The sequence below is a fragment of the Aotus nancymaae genome, unplaced genomic scaffold, assembly GCF_030222135.1.
Source record: "Aotus nancymaae isolate 86718 unplaced genomic scaffold, 86718_ANA_hifiasm-v0.15.2.pri h1tg000020l, whole genome shotgun sequence".
NCBI classification, from domain to species: Eukaryota; Metazoa; Chordata; class Mammalia; order Primates; family Aotidae; genus Aotus; species Aotus nancymaae.
In genome coordinates, this window is record NW_026988432.1 from 63,411,933 (window position 1) to 63,437,784 (window position 25,852).

At 41.2% G+C, this 25,852-nt stretch overlaps 1 protein-coding gene across 1 annotated transcript in view; it reads right to left on the reverse strand.

Moving 5' to 3' along the window:
- The window catches only part of LOC135276027 (laminin subunit alpha-1-like), a 62,147-nt gene that overhangs the window by 31,447 nt on the left and 4,848 nt on the right, over positions 1-25,852 (reverse strand). Inside the window, exons 4-5 of the mRNA XM_064378948.1 lie at positions 5,911-6,081; positions 5,602-5,714 (exon numbers count right to left, since the gene is read on the reverse strand). Coding sequence (XP_064235018.1) covers positions 5,602-5,714; positions 5,911-6,081 — 284 coding nt within the window. The remainder of the gene's footprint in view (positions 1-5,601; positions 5,715-5,910; positions 6,082-25,852) is intronic.

Consider the following 25,852-nt stretch of genomic DNA (forward strand, 5'->3'; position numbering starts at 1 on the left):
ACCTGGCAGCCCAGCTTTTGATGCTGAGGCTGGGATGCTGCAAACTGATGCTCTCTGATGGCAACACCAGTGAGAAGTTGGAGGGCTGGCGGAAGAAGGCGGAACTTCTCCCCTGTCTACTTTCAGGTCCTGTCAGCCTTGCTCAGCAGCAGTCCTCTGCCTTGGCTGCAGCAGCTGACTCCAGCCTCCAGCTTTCCAGGACCCTCAGAAGAACACCCTGAAAGGTAAGGGACTCTCTTCCCACACTCTAGGTGCTATAATCCCACCCTCCTGCATTGCTGCCTCCTCCACCATTACCATCCCCAAGTTAACTTCCTGCTCCCTCTCCCAGCTTCCCAACACACGCTGTCAAACCAGTTCCTCACACTAAATTTGTGCCTTTTCTTTTCTTTCTTTTTTTTTTTGAGACGGAGTTTTACTCCTGTTGCCCTGGCTGGAGTGCAGTGACACAATCTTGGCTCACTGCAACCCCCGCCTCCCAGGTTCAAGCGATTCTTCTGCCTCAGCTTCCGGAGTAGCTGGGATTACAGGCATGCGCCCCCATGCCTGGCTAATTTTGTATATTTAGTAAAGACGTGGTTTCTCCATGTTGGTCAGGCTGGTGTCGAATTCGTCACCTCAGGTAATCCACCCACCTCAGCCTCCCAACATGCTGGGCTAACAGGCATAAGCCACCGTGCCCGGCCAAATTTGTGCTTTTGAATGACTGGCATGGCTTCCATTTTCCTGACTGGACCCTGGCTGACATAATACACCAAGCATTTCACAGTGCATAAGTTTTTTTTAAATTGTAGAAAAATATACATAACATAAAAACCACAACTTTAGCCATGTTTAAGTGTAAAATTCAGTGGCATTAAGTATATTCACAATAGTGTGCAATCATCACTACCATCTCCACAACTTTCAAACTGAAACTCTGTACCCATTAAACAACTCCCCACCCTCTCTCCCCCCAGCCCCTGGCAACCACCACTCCACTTTCTGTCTCTGAGAATTGACTATTCTAGGTACTACATCCAAATTGATTCACATAATATTTCTTCTTTTGTGTGTGGCTTCTTTCACTTTGCATAATGTTCCCAGGGTACATACATGCTGTGGTATGTGCCAAAATTTCGTTCCTTTTTAAGGCTAAGATTTGGTTGTATGCACATACCCTGTTTTTTCTATCCATTCACCCGTTGATGGACATCTGGGTTGCTTCCACCTCCTGGCTACTGTGAATAATGCTGCTCTGAACACTGGCATCTGTTTGAGTCCCTACTTTTAATTCTTTAGGGCATTCCCTAGTAGTGGAATTGCTGTAATTCTGTGTTTACTTCTGAGGATCAACCATACTATTTTTCATAACACTGTGCCATTTTACATTTCCACCCACTGGACACAAAGGTTCCACTTTCTTCACATCCTCACCAACACTTATTATTTTCCAACTCTTAATATAGCAATCCTAGTGGGTGTGAAGGAGTATCTTATTGTGGTTTTGATTTTCATTTCCCTATTGAATAATGATGTTGAACATCTTTTCGTCTGATCAGTGTATTAACTCTTAAAATAGTGTTTTTCAAACAGGAAATCTTTGTGCTGTTCTGCTGAGAAATGCTGCCATAGAAAATACATTTCATATAATTTGTGGAACCTGTAGGATTTTTGGCAATCATAAATGCAAGATTCATGAAATGTGCATGCTCTTTCAGAATAATTTCTTTTGAATTTTAAGGTGTCAAAAAAGATCACTGTTCAATGGTAGTACTAATTTATGAGTTCTTAAACCACTTGATGGTGAGCAGTATTGTATTAATGGAGACCACAACATATATGCTAATTTTACATTTGTTAAAGCTGATGACTATGCTTTACTTTTCTTAAAATTACCACACACATGAAATTCCCATGATTTTTTAAAAGTAAGATATTGCTAGATATCTGATAGTGTGTCTTCTAAAATATCGTGAATCAATGAAAGAAATGAATAGTAGACATTATTTTAAAGAAGCAAAGAAATAAATCTCATTATTCCTCTTGTAATAAGTTACTAAAATAAACACTCTGTAGTTAAACCTTATTGCAAACCATATGACATTTATGGACTTTCTGATAAGACTACTTTTTAATCTTTTCTTTAGTTTGTCTTGTAGATAACCAAACACAATACATAAAGTCTAAAAATACTATAATTTTGACAGCTATCATCAGTTAGAGAATCAGGAACAAGATCAATGTTAGCATATGAACACAGAATGCAGCTAATTTGGTCATAAAACCTCAAGAGCTGATATTTACTGTTACACGAACACATTGGTAATATTAGGTTTTACAACCTTTGATAAAACTAAGGTCTACCTATAATTTTACTTTAGAAATCTATACTTTAGATTTTACATTTTTACAAAACTGAAACAAAGCAGTTGAAAAGTTTGTTCCTTGTCCTTTTTAAATCAGGTTGTGAATAAGAAAAGAGGAAGGGGAAAGTGTTAAAAAAAAAAAAAAAAAAAAAGCACTGGTCTGGGCATGGTGGCTCACGCCTGTAATTCCAGCACTTTGGGAGGCCAAGGCAGACAGATCACTTGAGGCCAGGAGTTCAAGACTAGCCTGGGCAATATGATGCAACCACATCTCTACTAAAAATACAAAAATTAGCTGGACACAGTGTCATGTGCCTGTAGTCCCAGCTATCTGGGAGGCTGAGGTGGGCGAATCACTTGAACCTGGCAGGCAGAGGTTGTAGTGAGCTGAGATCGTGCCAATGCACTCCAGCCTGGGCGACAGAGTGAGACTCCATCTCAAAACAAACAAACAACAACAAAAAAGCACTGATTCACACTGCAATTATTGACTGAGTGCCTGAACTGTGCCAGTGTCTGGGTATGTAGGAGTGAACAAGACATCCCTCTATAAATAATAGCCAGGAAAGGAAAGGGAAGAGGAAGAAAAGGAGGAGAAGACAGCTGTGGTCCCATCCCTCATGGAGTATATAGTCTAGAAAATAACTGATGGTTGGCTAATGGCTAGCTTAACAAGGAAACACGCAGATTTTGGCAAGAGAAAAAAACCATCAGAAGGTGTTGCCACTCTATAGATCTGAATGTCAGTGAGATCTGAGAAACAAGGAGGATATGGGGGAGAAAACAGGAGGTAACTTTACAAGGGAGAAACCTGACTTTTAACACCCAAACAGAATTCAAATTTAGCATCACTACTGGTGGGACAACCAGCCCTGGGTGCCTCCTAATGTGAGGCGAGAGGACGTAGCCAGGATTGCTGGTGATGTGCTCTTGCAAAAAATATTTAACTGGAATCTAATCAGGTCTCTAGAGCTGAATTTGGTGTAAAGGAAATAGAGAGCACAAAAGAATATGTCAAATAAAACCATGATGAAACAATCTGACAAATCCAGAAGGTGGCACATTCTACAAGACAACTGGGCTAGTCTAGTCACATATTCCATATCATTTTTTTAACTGAAGGACAATTAGGATTAGAAGAGATTTAAGAAGTATAACAATCCAATGCAAGAAGTGATCCTTACTGGATCCTGGTTTAAAAAAAAAAAGGCAGTAAAAGACACTAGTGGATAAATTGAGAAAATTGAATGTGGATGGCAAAAGAGTTATTAAGAAATTATTGTTACTTTTGCCCAAGGGGGCTAAAATGGCATGGTATCTATTTGGAACAAATGTCTTTTTTTTTTTAAGACAAAAACTGAAGAATTGGTAAAATGTTATGATGACTGCAATTCACTGAAATGAACAGCGGTCCACTGTTTTAAAATCCCCAAATCTCAAGGGTGGGTATGTGTGTATTCACTGTAATACACTTTCTACATATTCAAAAGTGTTTGTAATAAAAAGGCTCAATAAATAAATAAATATCAAAAAAGCTTGATCAAATATAAGCATAATGTGCTTTTAAAAAAAACCTGAAAGCACAGCAGAATTTTTATACTGTGTAAAAGGGACAGAAATTTCTGAAGATTAATTATTTTAAGTGATCTTATTTAAGAGCCTACCCTAAAACACTAAAAATTACCTAAAGCGGTCTGTAGCTATATGTCTGTGTTTGCTTTTTGAAATGTGCCTTAAAGATCTAAAATGGATACTCCCTTCTGGAATTCCTCAGACTGACTTAGTCCATCCCTTCAGGATGAAGTCAAGCATGACACATTTCAAGACAAAGGACAGACTCACCACCAGGTCTTAATTTGGCCAAGCTCAGATAATATCACATTCCTAATGATGAACACAATTTTACTTTTCCTTTAGAAAAAGGAAAATATATTAGAAAGGTGTTAGGAAAACCAAAATCTTCCAGAAACCCATTCTCACCACTCAGATAAACACAAAGGCCAGAGTCAAAAAGGAGCTCTTGACTGGGTGCAGTGGCTCTTGCCTGTAATCCCAAAACTTTAGGAGGCTGAGGTGGGCAGATCATGAGGTCAAGAGATCGATACCATCCTGGCCAACATGGTGAAACCACTTCTCTACAAAAAATACAGAAAAAATAGCCGAGCATGGTGGCACGCATCTGTAGCCCAGGTACTCCAGAGGCTGAAGCAGCAGAATCGCTTAAACTCGGGAGGCAGTGGCTGCAGTGAGCTAAGATCGCATCACTGCACTCCAGCTTGGCGACAGAGACTCCATTAAAAAAAAAATCCTGCATATTTTAAAACTGTCACTTATTTAAAGAATTCTGATTGTCATTAAATCCCCATAATTCCTATTTAAATCCTACAATGCACAATTATTTGTCTCTTTTAACCAATCTCATATTTTACATGAAATTTATGAATTCTAACAAGAGAAACTGAATGGAAATAAACAAGAATTCATGAGATAGTTTTCTGGAGAGCTCCAATCAGAACCTGGACAACATCTGCAAAACACCTGCCATCTCTCTTTCATTCCTTCCACTCAGGCTCCTTTTTTTTTCTTTTCCTTTCCCAGGAACATGAGGGCAAGTGGGGCTCTATCATCTTTCTCTCCATTCTCCTATGTGGCCTTGAAGCAAGGTAAGAGGATGCAGGTGTGCCTGGAGTCAGTCACACCTTCCCTTTCCCAACTCATGCTGAAGGCTCTCTTAAGTTAGTATTGGGCAACTCCAGCTTACCTGGCCCAGACAGACTGCATCTGGCAGGGGAAACAGAGTCAAGAGGTTTAACACTGCCTTGTTATTTTTTTTCTTCTCGCCTTATATAATCCTTACACAATAACTTGCGCAATGACAATAGCAAGACAGTAAGCTCGAAGATAGGAAATACACGTGTTTTCCCACTCTCCCTCCCCATGCATCTGTCAGCAGCCAGAAAACAGCCTACACAGTATCCTGGATGGATGAGTGTGCCCTGCTGACACAGCTTCAAAGAGCATCAACCATATGGAAGCAATTTCACCCATCTCCCAAAAGACACATGGGAATGATAAAAGTGACAAGAAATGGCACTAGGGACTCCTTCGGTAAACCACTTGCCTTCACCTCATGGAAAACAGTGAGACCAGAATGTAAACATGTTCTAAAAGAAGCCAGACTTTCCCAAAAGTCATCAGAAGACCACAGTTCAGCAGCCCATAGACACTCTTCAATGGTTCTGGCCTCACCTACCTGTCTTAAGTCCAGAGTGATTGTGACCCAGTGATACTCTCTCCCATTCTGAATACTGGGGCTTTGCCACCAGTTATTGGTGCCATCTATGGCATGTGATATTGGATGACGTTCTGTTAAAAGAAAAGAAAAACATGAACTCCTCTTAGCTCTTGCTTTAAATTTCTTAAGTACTAAACTGTAATGCTAGTGGAAACAAACAGCAATGAGGGTGAACACAACACTTCTGGCTTCCTAACAGAAGTCTCAGTCCTTATTTCAGAAAGTGCACATTCCCATGGAAGTCAGAAACGGAGGTGTGAAACTTGCCTCTGGGGTTTGCGCTGTTGCCATCACAGACCCGGCACTGTGGGTTTCGGACGGGCCGACCCGGCACGTGCTCCACAAGTTTGCAGAACATCTCGGGCCCTTTCTCACCACAGGTGGCATTGGTGCTGATGTGAGCATTGCTGGCAAGGTTGAGAATGGCAGGAAACAGGCCTGAAAGTCAAAATGCACCAAATCAGCTGAGCCACTTGAAATCCAAAGAATGAGCTTACCCCATCCTTACCCCATTTAAATCTCCTTCTTTCAATCTCAGAAGGAGATTGAAAGTCTATGCACTCACTGAGTGAAGGAATCCTTACACAAACACAAGATACACGGCATGGTTTCATCTATATGAAATTCTAGGAGAAGCAAAATTCATCCATGGGGAAAAGTCAAAGCATTGTTGCAGGGGTGGGGATTGACTATGAAAGGACAGAGGAACTTTCTAGGGTAATATGCTCGTTTCTCGATAAAGCTTTGGGTTTCAAAGGCAGACGCAGTTGTGAAAAATCATAGAGTGAGTACACCTAAGATTTGGGTAGATCTATGTATCTTAGTGTATGTACATTCTACCTCAAAAAAATAAAAGAATCATAAAAAATACCAATGCACATGCGGAAATGTTTAGGAATAAAGTGTACTTATGTCTCCAACTCACTTTGAGGTGCATCAAAAAGTAAGCTGGCTTCCAGTCATATGCCATGTCACGCTAGTCAGAATGTCTATTATTAAAAAGCCAAAAAACAACAGCTATTGGTGAAGCTGTGGAGAAAAAGGAATACTATTGGTAGGAGTGTAAATTAGTTCAGCCACATGGAAAGCAGTTTGGAAATTTCTCAAGGAAATTTAAACAAAACTACCACAACCCAGCAATCCCATTGCTGGGTATATTCCCAAAGGAAAATAAATCATTCTACCAAAAAGACACATGAGCCAGGTGTGATGGCTCATGCCTGTAATCCCAGCACTTTGGGAGATGAGGGTGGGTGGATCACTTGAGGTCTGGAGTTCGAGACCAGCCTGGCCATCACAGTGAAACCCCTTCTCTACTAAAAACACAAAAATTAGCTGGGTGTAGTGGTGCACACTTGTAATCCTGGCTACTCGTGAGGCTGAGTGAAGGGAATCACTTGAACCATGGAGGCAGAGGTTGCAGTGAGCCAAGATCACGCCCCTGTACTCCAGCCTGGGCAGCAAGAGAGAAACTCCATTCCAAAAAAAAAAAGACACATGCACTCACATTTTCATCGCAGCACTATTCCCAATAGCAAAGACATGGGATCAACCTAGGTGCCCATCAATAGTGGATTGGATAGAAAATGTGGTACATGTGCAGCATGGAATACTATCCAGCCATATGATAGTGAAATCGTGTCCTTTGTAGCAACATGGATGCAGCTGGAGGCAATTATCCTAAGCAAATTAATGCAGGAACAGAAAACCAAATACTATAGATTCTCACTTGTAAGTGGGAGCTAAACACTGGGTACTCATGGACACAAAGATGTCAGCAACAGACACTGGACACAAGAGTGGGGAACGAGGGCAAGAAGCAAGACCTGAAAAATAAACCATTGGGGACTGTGCTCAGTACCTCGGTGATAAGATTATTTGTACCCTAAACCTCAGTATTACGCAATATGCCCAGAGAACAATCCTGCATATGTAGCCCCTGAATCTAAAATAAAAGCTGAAAAAAAAAATACTGGCTTGGTATATAAGTAGAGAGACGAAGATACATGGATAGATATTTGATAAATAAAGTACAGTAAATGTTAATTGAAAAAAATTGGCCAGGCAGTGGCTCATGCCTGTAATCCCAGCAGTTCGGGAGACCGAGGCGGGTGGACCACTTGAGGTTCAAGACCAGCCTGGCCAACATGGTGAAACTACGTCTCTACTAAAAATACAAAAATTAGCCAGGTGTGGTGGTGCAGGCCTGTAATTCCAGCTACTCAGGAAGCTGAAGCAGGAAAATCACTTGAATCCAGGAGGCAGAGGTTGCAGTGAGCCGAAATCGCACCACTGCACTCCAGCCTGGGCAATAGAGCGAGACTCAGTCTGAAAACAAACAAAAATCAAGGCAAGAGTATGGGTGTTCACTGTAAAATCTTTTCTACTTTTCTAATTGAAAATGTTTACAATAAAATGTTGTGAAAACAGGCTTTAAGAAAAGTTTCAAATGATCCAGTGTATATATTTATCAATACAATTCAAATATCTTTCCCTTGAAAGAAGGGCATTTGTTCTGTCCTCACTTTGGTCCGGTTGCCTCTGGTAGTATTTACAGTCTTTTCTGTAATTATCTAGGATGTTTTTGTTTCTCTCTTTTCTCTTTCTTTACTCTTGTTTTCCTTGGTGGATAAAATTTTAGAACACAGAGATTCAGTTTTCAAAATGCTTTTCAAGTCATTATTGATCTCTGCCTTTGTACAGTCCTTTTGTCTCAGCTGATTTTATCTTTAAGCAGCTGAGATCAGTACAAGGTCCAAACTACTCAGGAAACAATCTCTGGATGACTGTGAGAAAGGTACCACCATTCAGTTCTTTGGAGATTTAACTTTATCTTGGTAAAAGGGGATAATAGCAGTGAAGATTCTGTAAAGATCTGGACACGATGGTGTACATGATGTTGAAGAGACGTTCTCCAGGCATGGATGCTGAGCTGAGAGCATGCTGGAAGGGTCTCAGGTAAGTGGCGTTTCTTTAACGTACTACAACTTGATCTTAAAAGATCACAGAATATAATCTTTTCTTTGTAAAAACCATATAGAAATACCGTTACTGAAATGTTTATTTTTCGGTGAAATTAAAAAGAGTGCCGTATAATTTTAGTAACACAGAAGGAATTCATTGCTTCAATTGTTATTTTTTAGGCACTGCCTAATATGTTCAATGATCTTTTCCATTATAAACATTTTAATATTTTAAATTATAAAACAAAAATAGTTCTTTTTCTAACACTTGCTACATTAAAAAACTTACCATGCATCTATTACAAAAAATTAGGTAGTCTTTCAAAAACTTTTTACATAAAACAGAACTACCTATTAGTAATTCTACTCAAATGGAAGGACCCCATTCTGGCAATAAGTCCTTATCCCCTCAAGAGAAAACAGTTATTTAATATTTGTACTCTAAAGCATTATTCTCAATTTTGAAACATAACATGGACTTACATTATATACTATGTTTATATATTTATTTTCATCTTTAACTTAAAGATGCTTATTTTATCATATTCCTGTAAAGGGATTTCTTTTTTAATTTAAAAAGAGTAAAAAATGCTTTATGAGGAACCATATGAGTCATTATGTTTAATCATGCAGCTCCTCAAATTATTATTTTCATCAACCAGTAGCTAGACACTTACATTTTATGTAATAATGTAGCTCTTACAGTAACACATACATTCTTATGTGTGGTACTTACCTGTAGCCAGGACTGACATTTATTCTATTTGGTACTAAGATAATTAATAATTTCCTCCATCCTTTATAACCATAATATTCTAGTATTCTGATTCAAATTTCTCTGTGAGCTAATCATTTAAAATATGCTTTTAAACTATGGTGTTTTGTCCAAACAGCTAAAATGACATTTTTTTGGTTCTGTATTACATGCATTTAGATTTACAGCACAATCAACTGTATCTATTCCGTTCACACAGACTAGTCAAGCAAGAAAAAGAAACCAAGGTTACAAGAACTGACTTAACAATGCATTTCTCTATTAACAACAAATACCTCACCAGTTAACTGATGTTCCCACTTTCTTCTTATTCACCCCCACCAGCTGCAGGACATCAAAAGAACTCCCCATTACCTGCCCCGAGCCTCTCCCCACTCTGAGTAACTGCAGGGCCTTTTTACTGAGGAGGGCAGGGGGCCAGGGAGTCATGGGGGCACCACACATTCTGTACTCTGGAGTCTTTGCCCTGAGCCACCAAGAAAAAGCAGCTCAGACCTCATGAACATAAATTTAACTGTTTTTGAAGAATCATATCTCAATTATAGTAATCAGCATCAGGCAGGTCTTTACACTAGACAGGTTTCTTATCTGACTGTCCTAAATTTACCTTTAATGAAAAGAAAGATTGCTTTTTTATTGAAAGTAATTTAGAAAAAATATACTTCATTAGCATGCCTATGCAAGTAAAAGCTTCAAATAATTAATTTCACAAAAATATCTGGGTTGTTTTTTCACTAAAACTAAATCTTCCTTCTCAGATAAGCTAATATTTGAAAAAAATATATTCACTTAAAAGGATACTTTACATATTATATTTACTCCCTTTTCATAGTTATAGAGTAATCACTATTCTTTTTTTTGTTGTTGTTGTTGAGACGGAGTCTGGCTCTGTTACCAGGCTGGAGTGCAGTGGCACGATCTCGGCTCACTACAACCTGTCCCTCCCGGGTTCAAGCAATTCTCCTGCCTCAGCCTCCCGAGTAGCTGGGACTACAGGCGCACACCACCACGCCTGGCTAATTTTTGTATTTTTAGTAGAGACAGGGTTTCACCATGTTGGCCAGGATGGTCTCGATTTCTTGACCTCATGATCCGCCTGCCTCAGCCTCCCAAAGTGTTGGGATTACAGGCATAAACCATTGCACCCAGCCTGAGTAATCACTATTCTTTTGTGGCAAAGAAACGCATCTGTCCAAAGATGAAAAGAAGCTTGGGGCTGGGCGTGGGGGTTCACACCTGTAATCCCAGTACTTTGCGAGGTCAAGGCGGGTGGATCACTTGAGGTTAGGAGTTCAAGACCCGCTTGGCCAATCCATCTCTACCAAAAATACAAAAAAATTAGTGGGGCGTGGTGGCGCACACCTGTAGTTTCAGCTACTTGGGAGGATGAGGCAAGAGAATTGCTTAAACCTGAGAGGTGGAGGTTGCAGTGAGCCAAGATCATGCCACTGCACTCCAGCCTGGGCAATAAAGCGAGACTCCATCTCAAAAAAAAGGAAAAGAAAAGAAAAGGTTAGAAAGGTCTACTAGAGCAAGCATGTTTTAAACAGAATTTAAAAAAAAAAAAACTCCCTCAGGTTGCTGACTCCTTGCAGACTACTGAAATATTTCAGTAAAGGGGAAGCACATGAGCATTGAGCAGGAGGAGGGCTAGGAAATCAGAGAGTGAGAAGGAGCATTAGGATCAGGACTACACCAAGAAGCAATGTCTGGTTTTACACATACAAATCAAGGGTAGAACAAGGACTGTAGCTACATAGCGTGACACAGTTTTCCCACTACTTCATCAAGGACCTCATAAATTAGTCTGCATGTTTTTTTGTTGAGAATTGTTATTCACTTTAGTTACTCTTACTGTGATACTAATTTATGCTTTTTTTCTTTCACTCAGGACACACAATGGAATCATTTCTCTATCTGTGGATTTAACTAGCAGCTAAAAAATTTATAAAGCCAAACTCCATCGAGCATGAAATAAATTCCCTCTCATTCACTAGTAGTTTTTATTTTTAAACACCTTCCTCATAGCCTGAGTACACTTGGCCTTTTGAAGTGCATTTCAGGACCATGTTAACCTACTGGAAGATTCCCACCAAGGTGACAGACAAAAACGCTACTACCATAACTCCCACACCTGAGACACTTCCAGATCATTTAATCATTCATTTTTAGAGGCTTTTGGGTTTCTTCCCAGCAGAACATATTTTCCCTGTCTTAAAACTAAAGTATCTAAAATGTTGGCTAGGCCTGAGGCTCATTACAACAACTTCTTCACCAATATTTTTCAAATAATTCAGAAGTCAAGTGTTGAAAGTCTTAATTCATTTGTGTGTAAATGAAGTGTGAGTTTTCTTCCATTTTGGGGAAAAAAAAGTTTTTGTGTTCTATAAAATGTTATGTTTGCTTGATCCATACTTAAAATTAATGTGATGTTCTGAAAAGAGAATGATTTGCAATTCTTTTTTTTGAGACAGAGTCTCACTCTGTCACCCAGGATGGAGTACAGTGGCACAACCTCAGCTCACTGCAACCTCAGCCTCCCGAGTTCAAGTGATTCTCCTGCCTCAGCCTCCTGAATAGCTGGAACTACAGGTGCATGCCACCATGCCTAGATAATTTTTTGCATTTTTAGTAGAGACAGGGTTTCACTGTGTTAGCCAGGACTGTCTTGATCTCCTGACCTCATGATCTGCCCACCTCGGCCTTCTAAAGTGTTGGGATTACAAGCATGAGCCACCGTGCCCTGACGATTTGCAATTCTTAGTTAGAGGATCTGGCGCAATATTTCCAGATCATTTTTTCCAGAGTGAAATAAAAGAATATGAATATTTTATATAGTTAAATAATCAGGGTGGCTTCTGGTGTTGGGAGTTTTTATTTTGAAAACCAAAGCTACTTATTCAATCCATGGAGAAATTTGGAAAAATAGGAATTTAAGTTTCTAAGTTTCTCAATCTAAATTGAGAAATTTGTGATTTTTAAAAAACATTCAAATACATTTTGTTTTCTATTTATTTTACTCTTAATCTTACCCATTCGCCTAAGTGAACATCTATAATTTGATCACAGAAGGCTGGTATTAGAAAGAAGCTACCCTGTTAATCAGTACGTTCTTTGAAACCTAGTAGTCTCTGACTGAGCAATAAAAACAGCACCTCCAGCAACTACGAAGAGCATGATTCACTGAAAAATCCTGGAATTATTTAATAATATTCCAGGATAATAATATCAAGGTATTCTAATAATATAGTATTCCAGATTAATAAGATTAAGGTTTCTAATGACATGAATTTTGGAGGATGGCTGGATTCTGTTCAGTAACATCTCCATGATTTGCACATATTCATGAGAAAAAGCAGGTGAGAATGAATGTTTGATTAAAGTCAATAAACTTTTAACAAGCACCTCATAGGTGCGCAGCACTGTGCCAGGCACCTCCGGGGCACTGTGATGAATGACCAAACTTTTCCTCACCCCAGGGTTCTCACAACCAAGAAGGAAAGAGCGGCTTCTACTTATCGATGTGGTTAAGTATAATAGTAAAACTGCAGCAATATTTGAAAACAGATTTGAGGAGAGATTCTAGAGCAAGAGAAATGGTCAGGCATCATCTAGGCAGAAATAGAAGGGCATGCATTCAGACAGGGACAGATAAAACATCTTCCACTGACTCCTCTCCACGCTCTTTAGATCCATTTCCATTTCCTTCCCTTTGTACCTTTCATAGATCCATTCACGCCACACTCATCCTTCCAGCCAAGCCCAGATATTTCCTGAACCCCAGGCGAATGTCTTCTGTTCTACCTCAACTCAGCATGCCCCATTGTGCACATTGCACACATTCATACAGAGATCATTGATTTACTGACCTGTCTCTCCCCAATTCTTCTCCCCCACTATCCTTTTCCAAAAAATAAAAACAAAAATGGCCCTAGGTCAGCGTCTGGCTCGAGTGAATGCCAATAATGCCTGAGCGGAAGAATGAGGAGCCGAAGGAGATCCATCCCTCTCCCTCTCCCTCAGGAACCACACAAGCGCACAGGACCCAGCACCTAAAATCTAGTCTCAGCCTGGTGCCACCTCCAGCCAACTCTGTGTCTTTGGGGAACTTCTCAACCTGGATTTCCTCAGCTATTAAATGAGTACCTCTATGAGTCCTTTTTCCCTGAGATGCTGTGCAGTGGCACGATCTCAGCTCACTGCAACCTCCACCTCCCAGGTCCCAGTTCAAGCAATTCTCCTACCTTAGCCTCCCAAGTAGCTAGGATTACAGGCACGAGCCACCATGCCCAGCTAATTTTTGTATTTTTTTAGAGACGGGGTTTCACCATGTTTTTGTATTTTTTTAGAGACGGGGTATCGCCAGTCTGGTCTTGAACTCCTAACCTCGTGATCCACCCGCCTCGGCCTCCCAAAGTGCTGGGGTACAGGGGTGAGAGATGCTGTGATTCTTAATTTTATCTTAATAAACTACCAGCTAAATTTGCCCACCATGATCTTTCTCACTATTTGCAAAATGAGGTGAGAAAAACTTTTCTCCATTCAATGTGTACAAAGGTGAAGGGAAGTACTTTGGTAATTCTTTGATCTTCTTGGACAAAAGAACCAAATAGAAATAAAGAGCAAAATTATTATTCTTTGCTTCTTTGTGCTTCAGACTGAAGTTGGTGCCACCTGGTGCCACCTCTAGCCAACTCTGCGTCTTCAGGCAAGTCAACTTCTCAGCCTCAATTTCCTCAGCTATTAAGATGCTTTCATCTAAAAAAAAGAAAGATCTATAAAATGTCCTGTAATGGCTTCAGAAATATGACAAAAATGTCATAATGAGAGAGAGTTTTGGTAGAAGTAACAAGTCCTGGTTGAGGTACTACAGGTAAAACTCAAGTTCATCAAGTCTTTAAATCTATCCCTTTATAGGTTAACGTTCCAATTCTTAAGAATCAGATTTTATCACTACCTTCCAGGGTAGGAATGGATGAATAAGGGGTGAGCACTGGCAGGAAAGTTGCTCCTGTACAGCTCCTACCGTAAGGTGAGTTGGAAGAGAAATAGATGATGCTCCCCACCTTCTTGGCTTAGGAAGCCAGAGGACCCTGGCAGGATAGCTTTGCTTCCAGCCAATGCCCATGGCAAAAGCTCTTCCTTCCCGGCCCACTCCCCAGCATATGCGTAAGTCTACATCATGTGGAATTATTTCAAGACAGTAAGTTCTATTTAAATATGGCATATTGAGTGTCTAACCTGTGTGTTCAAGGCTTCAAATGGAAATGTTAATTCTAATCATGTATTTTATATCAACGCTGTTGGAATCCAAACTCTGAGATTGCTAGTGCCTAGGAACGATGGTACTAGTAAGGAGGAAAAACCCAGGCTTCAAGTCAGGCAGCCCCTAGTGTGAATTCTAGGTCTGCCAGCTGCCAGCAGCGTGGCCTTGGCCGAGAGCTTTACCTCCCAGTCTCTCTATTTGAGCGATGAGAAGTACAGCACCCAGGCAAATGTTTTTGTTAGCAAATCAACGAGATATAGGTAAAGGGTTTCATACAGTGTATTAAGATGTCAACAAATAGCTGCTATGATTTTCCTATCATCAGTGGGTGTCACTAATACAAGTTTCTTCAAATATAGTTATACTTTCATGATTCCAGCTTATATATTTGAATCTCTGTTTCGCTTAAGTTTTAGAAGTAGTGGGATGGCCTTCAGGGGTCACTGGGTATGAAAAGCACGTACCTCAAAACAGAATAAACACTCTTAGCCCAGAGGGATGTGCATGGTGAGAGAGGCCTAAAGGAAAGGCTGACCTCAGCTCAGCTCGGGGCTCGCCAAGGCACGGCAGCCCCACTGCAAGATTCGTCTACTCCCCCTTCCCTTCCTCCCTTCCTCCCCTCCTTCCTCCCTGCCTTTTTCTCTTTTATTGCTCTTGCTGCTATCGGCTTTGCAACACTGAGTAGATGCGCCCCTGTAAGTTAACTGCATGTTTGTAAATCACAATCTCTCCTCTAATTGTCACAAAAGCCAACAAGGGAAGGCATCTCAGGAGGTGACATTGAACAGGTTATGTAAAAAATGAGAAAGGGCTAGCCGTGCAGGGTAGCACTGAATTTTAACATATCAGGCTTTCTAACATTTTTTGTTTTAAATAATTATTTATTATTATCATTATTTTATTTTTTGGAGACCAGTTTTTGCTCTGTTGCCCAAGCTGGAGTGCAGTGGTGCAGGTCACTGCCGCCTCGAACTCTCATGCCCAAGCTATCCTCCCACCTCAGCCTCACGAGCACCTGAGGCTATGGCGCATGCCACCATGCCTGGTTTATTTTATTTTATTTTATTTTATTTATTTTTCTGGTAGACAGCATCTCTCAATGTTGCCCAGCCTGGTCGAACTCCTGGTCCCAAACAATCCTTCCATCTCAGCCTCCCAAAGTACTGACATTACAGGCGTGAGCCACTGTGCCTGGTCTCTAATACATTCTTTATGCATTTAAAAATATGCTGAGAGGCTGGACACGGAGGCTCATGTCTGTAATCCCAGCTTCTGGGTAGGCTAAGGCAAGAGGATCGCTTGAGCCTAGAAGCTCGAGGTTGCAGAGAACTATGATCTCGCCACTGCCCTCCACTCTGGGAGACAGAGTGAGACTTTGTCTCTTAAAAAAAACAGCAACAGCCGGGCGCGGTGGCTCACGCCTGTAATCCCAGCACTTTGGGAGGCCGAGGCGGGTGGATCACGAGGTCAAGAGATCGAGACCATCCTGGTCAACATGGTGAAACCCCCGTCTCTACTAAAAATACAAAAAAAAATTAGCTGGGCATGGTGGCGCGTGCCTGTAATCCCAGCTACTCGGGAGGCTGAGGCAGGAGAATTGCCTGAATCCAGGAGGTGGAGGTTGCAGTCAGCCAAGATCGCGCCATTGCACTCCAGCCTAGGTAACAAGAGCGAAACTCCATCTAAAAAAAAAAAAAAAAACAGCAACAAAAACACAAGCTTTGTCAAAGGGATTGACTGATACCAAAAAGGTCAAGAACCCTGGTAGGGGCCAGGCATGGTGGCTCACACCTGTAATCTCAGCACTTTGGGAGGCTGAGGCAGGCAAATCACTTGAGGTAAGGAGTTCAAGACCACCATCAGGAGATGATGGTGAACCTCATCTCTACTAAAAATACAACAAATTAGCCAGGTGTGGTGGAGCACCTGTAGTTCCAGCTACTCGGGAGGTTGAGGCGAGAGAATCACTTGAACCCGGGAGGCAGACATTGCAGTGAGCCGATATCATGCCACTGCACTCCAGCCTGGGCCAAAAAAAACAAAAGAGAACCCTGGTGGGGAAGGTGCAAGGAATTAAGAGCGAGGAAGAAGTCCAGGTGGAGGTGACTCTGCTAGACTCCTTGCCCTACCTCCTCTTCCAGGATCCCACGCATCCCTGGAACAAGGCAGCCAGGAGGCCCATGACCTTTCGCCCACGTGGATTGTGAAGGTGAGTGGGAGGGTGCAGGCCCAGTGACCTGGGGTGGGCCTGGCCGCAGCTGCTCCAACCCTGACCTCAATGCACCCCTGTTGCCTGAGTGAGGTTTTATCCCTCTGGGGAATAAAATCACCCTCTTCAAATGTAATTATTATCTGATTTCTCGCATTTGACGCTCCAGCATGTTTTCAGGGATGTGTTTCAATGCTGAGGGCTGTGGCCACACAGGGAAGGGATGAGGGGTGGAGATGGAGGAAGAACGAAACTGAAATGATTTAGAGCAATGCATCCCCAACAGGTTCAGGAGGCTGTTTACAAGCTGTAGCAAAATTCATCTTCACTCAAACCTTTTATTTCCCCAGAAAACAATACAAATATAGCCATGTGTCATAAAGTAGGTGTGTTTGAAAATAAAGCACACATGAACGTGCATTCCCAATACTACGTATCTCCAGAAGGCCTCAGCTCTGCTTCTGACCCATGAGCAAGTGGCGGTGGCTCCTACAATAAGCGCTTCCTTATTCCCGGACCCTCTCCCCTGGGAAACCTGCCACCAGACATGTTCCCATAACAAGCGTACCCTGCTGAAAGAAATTCTGCTTCCAGTTATTTGTTATAAGTTAAAAGTTATTTTAAACCACTACTAAATGAACTTGTTTTGGGTCTCAAAGACCAGTATTCTCAGTATGTTTAAATACTAAAAAATCAAAACTAAGGCTTAAATATGTGAAATACATCAAAGTTTCGCCTGCTTCATGTAAAACAGGACTCTCATTTTCAAAGAGAACTACTCAAAATCACCAGTCAGTTATTTTATGACTCAAATAAAGACATCTCTAACACTTGGGAGCACCTTTTTAAGGAAGGTGACTTTAGTCACTCTAAGCAGGGAGTTCTTTCAGCTTGATGTAGAAACACTAAGGTGAGAATAGCCCGCTTCTTCAAAAGCAAATACTTGGTTTTTGGACTAAACCAATTTAATCATTGATGGCTGTTAGTAAAAGAAAAACTTTAAGATATTCTAGAGATTCCACCAGGCAAGCACCAAAGCCGTTTCCAGCACAGGACAAGAAAATATGGGGGTGGTGACAAAGAAAGACAGGGAGAGATATTGAAAGAAAGAAATAGAACAGAGAGACAGAGACAGAGAGAGGCAGAGGGAAGGAAAGAAGGAAGGAAGGAAGGAAGGAAGGAAGGAGAGAAGGAGGGAGGGAAGGAGGGAAGGAGAGAGGGAAGGAGGGAAGGAGGGAAGGAGGGAAGGAAGAGAGGGGAGGAGGAATGGGAGGGGGAGATGGGGAGGGGAGGAAGGAAGGAGAGGGAGGGAAAGGGGAGGGGAGGGAGGTGGGGAGGATGAAGAGAGAGAGGGAGGGAGGGAGGGAGGGAGGGAGAGAATAAAGACCCCATACAAACAGTGAGAGAAAAGTCAAATCCAAACTCTTGGGAATCTGGTATTTAACACAGTTGTTTTTTTTTTCCCCTCATGTGGGAGGATGAAGAGAAGTTTAATCAGAAAACAAGAGGGCGTGGTAAGCAAAAGGATTTAGCAGGGTTTTGCTAAGAGTTCCATTTCCCTAGCAATGTGCTCAAGGTGTCCTTGAAAAAGACAAGAGATTTTTACTATGAGATAAACATATGGTATGAACAAGTTAGGCACAAATATTTTCTGCAGAAAAACAGTGTGTTATCAGTATCCACCTACTCCCCTCACAATGGTTCATTTAAACATTCATATTCAATGGCACTGTGATTTTTCATTTTCATTTTTCATTTCAAGTTTAGTTGTAGAGAAAAGAACCTTAATTCATTCATCATGAAGCGGTTTTCTCTTTTGTTGCCAAGGGCAGGCAGCAATTTAAATATTCTACCTGATTAAAATTATTATTGCACTTAGGCAAAACACAATAGCAGCACAACATGCAATATATTTAAAATTTCATATCATTCCCATTGTCCTGAGAAGTCACTGTACCTCTCTCCTTCTAAATCCTTACAGGTGAAAAATAAAAAAGCAAGTGCAGCCTTTAAGTTGAATAATGACAACTCTGTTGGATTAAAATGCAGCTATATTAAATTTTGCTTAGCTCATTTATAACACTTGCAATATTTATACCCTCTATTTAAATACTTAAAACACCAGTTTTCTAACAGCTTAAACACATCCAAAGACCGTAAACTTTTCTACAAATCCCTAAAGGTCTTGGTTATTTCTTCCCCTTTCTTCTGCCACTTCTGCACTTGATGGCACAGATTTTACTTGCTCATGATTTAACACTTTAGCATCCTGGTTTCACCATCCCGGGCATGTGCTGAGGACCACTTCATGAGTATGTGACCTGCACAATCACTCTTGGTTTAGTGCTACGCTGAAACTGTCTTGAAATGTTTAATAACTTAAACAGAGTCCCACATTTTCATTTTGCACTGGCTCCTCAATTTACATGACTGGTCCTGCATGTGCCTAGTGGTAGCTGCAAGAGGAAATTGTCCTTAAAAATGTGCAGTGACCAGCACCTCTGATCAAATCATTTAGCACTTGAGATGCCATATGCATCACCACCTCTAACAGAACACCAGCATGAAGACCCCAGGGTGGCTGGATCCGCAGGATTAAAGCTACTTTTATTGCAGTCCATATCTAGAGGATCATCTTCCAGACAAAGAAATCATTCGAGTTACCTTTCACCTTACTCACCAATGGTAGACAAACATATTTAACAACTAAACACTCTGACCACAGGTGCGTGGAGTTAAATTATCTTAATTATTCTCACTGGGATTGATAACACTATATTTTCTCAATTCTAGTACCATTTTTCCCTCAAGTTAAGCCACCTCTTTATAAACACATATACATTAAACTTGGTAGTGTTTCTCTTTTTCAAAAGGCTATTACTAGATTAAGGCTGTAAATAATAAGAATTGTCTTCACTGTCTCCAATTCTGTGCCTCACATTCTCTCTTCACTTAGCTCCAATGGAGAAGCTGCTCTTTTTAATCACTAAGAATGCTGGCCAGGAGCGGTGGCTCACTCCTGTAATCCCAGCACTTTGGGAGGCTGAGGCAGTCAGATCACCAGGTCAGGAGATCAAGACCATCCTGGCTAACATGGTGAAATCCCGTCTCTACCAAAAATACAAAAATCAGCTGGGCATGATGGCACGTGCCTGTAGTACCAACTACTCGGGAGACTGAGGCAGGAGAATCACTTGAACCTGGGAGATGCAGGTTGCAGTGAGCAAAGATTGTACACTGCACTCCAGCCTGGGCGACAGAGCTAGACCCTGCTAAAAAAAAATGCCCTTTGCAAGGTCTCCATCACTTTCGTCTTGGAAAACCCAACAAGCAGTTTATTTTCAGTGTACTGAACTTGCAGCGAGCTTTTGTCAAAAATGATCTTTCTCTCTTTCTTGAACCCTGTTTCTCTGTCTCCATGCTATATATACCATGCTACATACATACATCATACATCATACTACGACTTGTGGTTTCCCTTAAGCAACTTCTCAGTCTCTTCTATGCCCATCCCAAAGGTCTCCACGTGAACCAATTTCCTGTGGACACAGCACACTGTTCATTCACCACACAGGCGAAATTGCATGGGGTAAACCTGAGAAGGAGTGCATTTTCCCAAAAAGTGATCTTTAAATTGACACAAGCAACATCAAGTACACTGAATTGAGGAACGGAGACCTGGGTTTCCCATTCTGTGTACCCAACACTTCCTTGTTCAATATTTTAAATCCTGTCCTAGATAATGATTTTAAAAAGGCATCAAATGTGTGAGAAGTGCATACACTGAGTCATGGAATCTCAGTGAGCCGAGATCACGCCATTGCACTCCAGCCTGGGTAACAAGAGCGAAACTACTCCGTCTCAAAAAAAAAAAAAAAAGAAAGAAAGAATTACTGCAGGGCTTCTCAACTTTTTTTTTTTTTTTTTGAGACAGTCTTTCTCTGTCGTCCAGGCTGGAGTGCAGTGGCACAATCTCAACTCAATGCAACCTCTGCCTACTGGGTTCAAGCAATCCTCCTGCCTCAGCCTCCCAAGTAGCTGGGACTACAGGTGTGCATCACCACACCCAGCTACTTTTTTATATTTTTAGTAGAGACAGAGTTTTGTCATGTTGCCCAGGCTGGTCTTAATCTCCTAAACTCAGGTAGTCCACTCACATCGGCCTCCCAAAGTGCCAGGATTACAGGTGTGAGCCACTGTGCCCAGCCAAGGGCTTTTCAACTTTAGTATGTGCAAATCCCCTGGGGATCTGGTTCCAGTGCAGATTCTGATTCAGTAGGTCTGGAGTCGGGCTGAGATGCTTCGAGTTAACAAGTTCCTAAGCGATGCTGCATTGAGTTCAAAAAATTCGATGATCTCCTAGGCCTTTTTTCCAGCTCAAACACCCTGAGTTTAATCAATTCAGCCAAACTTGGCACAAGATCTCACTTCTTCCAGCAGATTCCTCACTCTTCATTCAGTCTTGGAGACGTCTGGCAACTATGTTTACAGGCAATGTGGTACTTCAGTTAAAACAAAGGTTTTTGGCTGACTGTTAAGAGGAAAAACTTCAAGGGTTCCAAAATTAAAGACGCAGCATATGAACAAGTTCAACTCAGTAACAACCTGGGAAATCTATTAAGTCAAAGCAGTGCAGCTCAGGCCCCATCCACACAGGAAGTGCCCAGAACCATACATTTCTCAGTTTTATTCAAAAAGAATAAAATAGGAAAAAATTTCTTTCTTTTTTTTTTTTTTGAGACAGAGTCTTGTTCTGTCGCCAGGTGCCAGGCTAGAGTGCAGTGGCATGATCTCGGCTCACTACAACCTCCACCTCCTGGGTTCAAGCAATTCTCCTGCCTCAGCCTCCCCAGTAGCCAGGACTACAGGCGCGCGCCACCACACCCGGCTAATTTTTGTATATTTTAGTAGAGACGGGGTTTCACCATGTTGGCCAGGATGGTTTTGCTCTCTTGACCTCATGATCTGCCCACCTTAGCCTCCCAAAGTGCTGGGATTACAGGCTTGAGCCACCGCGCCTGGCCGGAAAAATTTTTAACAAAATAAATTCAAGACCAATGTACTGAAAACCTATAAAAATTTTTCTAAGAAATTTAAAACGTTCTTTTATTTATTTATTTATTTATTTATTTATTTGAGATGGAGTCTCACTCTGTCGCCCTGACCGAAGTGCAGTGGCGTGATCTCCACTCACTGCAACCTCCACCTACCAGGTTCAAGCAAGTCTCCTGCCTCAGCCTCCTGAGTAGCTAGGATTACAGGCGCCCGCCACCACACCTGGCTAAAGAAGTTCTAAATGAATACAAATAAAATTCTTTTTTGTAGATAGGAAGATTTAACATTGTGAGATGGCAATTCTCCCCAAATAGATTCCATCAACTCTGGCAAAATCCCTTGGCTGGCTTTTTTGTAGAAATTGACAAGCTGTTCCCTGGTTACCTCCAGACATCCTCTCTCTCTCTCTCTCTCTCTCTCGCTCTCTCTCCCCCGCCACTTCCTCGGCTCTCATTAAAATAAAATATTAAGAATGTGTTACCTTTGGTTTCCTAAGTTCTTCCCTATATTTTTATTATGATAATACAGTGAGGGAAAATTTACTTTATGTCCACACTTTGGTAATGAAGGAATCAAAACCCAGGCTAGACCACATTAATACATCACTCTCTTAAACCACGTTTATATGAGTCTTCTTTAATGTTTTCTTTTAAAACAAACCAGTAGCACTCAAATGTTCTATCCTCACTGCACACTCCACTACGATGTACACACAGAACAGTGAGTCTTTTTCGTTTCAGTTCTGGGTTGCACATTCTATCCCTCTCCTCCCGGAGCCCTCCCCTTCCTGTCTCCAGCCCCTAGGCTCCAGCCCTGAAGAAGGTTGGCAAGTTGAAGGGCCTCTCTGGTTTCCAGGAGAGTGCCAGCTCTCTTTTAGCTTCTGGGGCTATGGGCCCAAGCAGCCCATACAGCACTGCTTTGAATTTGGCGTCTGTTTCCTCTCAGGGACTGCAATTCCCACAGAATTCTCCTTTACTTGAGTGTGCTGACAATTACTCAAACTGGGGATATTAACTGAGGTTTGACTAAACGTGAAAATCCAGTTAAATAGCTTGAAAATACTTCAGTATAGACTGTGCTATGGTATATTTGTGTGTCAGAGAGACAGGTTAAACAGAATTAAAACAGGTGAGGTACGGCTGGGAGCGGTGGCTCACGCCTGTAATCCCAGCACTTTGGGAGGCCGAGGCAGGTGGATCACGAGGTCAAGACATCGAGACCATCCTGGTCAACAAGGTGAAACCCCGTCTCTACTAAAAATACAAAAATTAGCTGAGCATGGTGGCGCGTGCCTGTAATCCCAGCTACTCGGGAGGCTGAGGCAGGAGAATTGCCTGAACCCAGGAGGCGGAGGTTGCGGTGAGCCGAGATCGCGCCATTGCACTCCAGCCTGGGTAACAAGAGCGAAACTCCGTCTCGGGAAAAAAAAAAAACAAAAAACAGGTGAGGTATCTTCCTGGGTAGTCGTCAGCTGGTACTCCAGTTGGGAATACTGCCCACATTCCAGAGGCGCCCTGCTCTCTCTGTCTCCATGACACAAGCACTTTGTTAATTACCAGGGAGAATATAGCAATGGGATATTAGTAAAATCAGTGGGTTGTTAATGGTGAAATTCTTGGTAGTCAAGGTCTCTATATCAATTACAATATTTTAGAGTGGGGCATTGTGGCTCACACCTGTAATCCCAGCATTTGAGGAGGTCAAGGCAGGAAGACTGCTTGAGCCCAGGAGTGTATCACCAGCCTGGGCAACATAGGGAGACACCATCTCTACCAAAAAAAAAATTTTTTTAAATTAGCTTGGTATGGTGGTGCACGTCTGTAGTCCCAGCTACTCAGGAAGCTGAGGTGGGAAGGATCACTTGAGCCCAAGAGGGCAAGGCTGCAATGAGCCATGATCACACCACTGAACTCCAGCCTAGGTGACCAAGCAAGACTGACTCTCTCCCTCTCTCTCTCTCTCTCTCCTCTCTCTTGAATACATATTTTCAAGCTATATATATATATGTGTGTGTGTGTGTATATATATGTGTGTGTGTGTGTGTATATATATATATACACACACACATATTTTTTTAAGAGCAACTTTTGTCAATGGCATAAAAAGGGAGTTGACAAATTCTCTCCCACCCAAAAATATTATGTAAGTGAACAAAATTTTCAAAAACAGCCATTTCAGGGCTCTGAAAATTCCTGAAGACAAACAACAAACTGGGAAGCTTTTCTTTAGGAAAAGCTGCTAGAGTTTTGGGTAAGATGCATGGAAGAAAGCGGCCTTCCAGCAGAGGCGGCTTCATTCTCACCCCAGCCGATCGGCAGGGGAGTTTCCTAAGGCAGAGCTAGCTGTGAAAGCCAGCAGTTCCACTGATGGAGAAGGCTGGCTTGATTTGGAGCAGAGTGAAAGCACAAGCCTAATGATCTTATCAGCAAAAGAAGTGACCTTGGTAGAAAATGAATGGGGATGGCTCACAGCTGGGCTGGCCTGAGGTTTTAGTCCCACTAGGGTTCATGCAACCGATAGCTGGACCAGCCAAAATTGTAACAACGAGATCCTGGAAACAGGGGAGGCACAGAATGGCTGGATCAGCTCTCCATCCACACCAGTCTTCTCTATTCAAAAGGAACAAAATAGTTGAACAAAAAAACTGAACAAAAGAAATTCAAGAAAATTCAAGAAATTCAAGAAAAATTCAATGATAGGAATTTTATACACTGAAAACCTAAAAAAAATTGGGGTGAGAAATTAAAGATCTGAATGAATAAAAAGACATGTCTTATTCATAGACAGGAAGATTCAATATTGTTAGACAACAATTCTCCTTAAATTGATCTGTAGATTCCATCCAACTGCTATCAAAATCTCAGCTGGCTTTTTTTTTTTCTTTTTTTTTTTTTGTAGAAATTGACAAGCTAATATGATTGGAAATACAAATGACCTAGAACAGTTAAAGCACTTTAGAAAAAGTTAACAAAGCTGAATAACTTACAACTACCTATTTCAAAACTTGCTAAGAAGCCAAAGAAGTCCAGACAGTGTGATATTAGCATAAAAACAGATGCATCTAGATCAACAGAACAAAATAGAGTCTAAAAATGCATACTTATATTTATGGTCAATTGATTTATGGCAAAAGTACAAAGGCAATTTTGTATTTTCAACAAATGTTGTTGGGACCACTGGATTATCTATATGCAAAAAATGAACTTAGACCCTGACTCCTTACCATACATAGAAACTAACTCAAATGGATCATAAGACCTAAATGTAAGAGCTAAATTATAAACTTTCCAGAAGAAAATCTGGATTAGGCAAATAATTCTCAAACATGACACAAAAAGAATAATCCACAAAAGAAAACAATTGATAAAATGAACCTCATCAAAATAAAAAATATATATATGGCACTACAAAACATACCATTAAGAATATAAAAAGACAAGCATAGACTGGGAGAAAATACTATCAAATCACATGTCTGATAAAGGATGTCTATCCAGAAAATATGCAAAACTCTTAACTAAGCATACAAACAACCTGATTAAAAATTTGGCACAATATTTCAATAGCTATTTCACCAAAGATATACGAATGGCTAAGAAGCACCTGAAAAGATGGCTAAATGTAATTAATCATTGGAGAAATACAAAGTGATACCATGAGATACCACTTTGAACTCATCGTATGTCTATCATCAGAAAGGTAACATGTAGTGTTGGTAAGAATATGGAGAAGCTGGAGCAATTAGACACTGCTGGTAGGGCTGCAAAATGGTGCAGACACTTTGGAAAACACAAACTTACCACACGATCCATATTCTAATCCTAGGAATTTCACTCAAGAGAAATGAAAGCTATATCTAAACAAAGAATTGTATGTGAATGTTTACAGCATTATTCCAGATAGCTCCAAAACACTGAAACCAATCAAAATGTCCATCAACT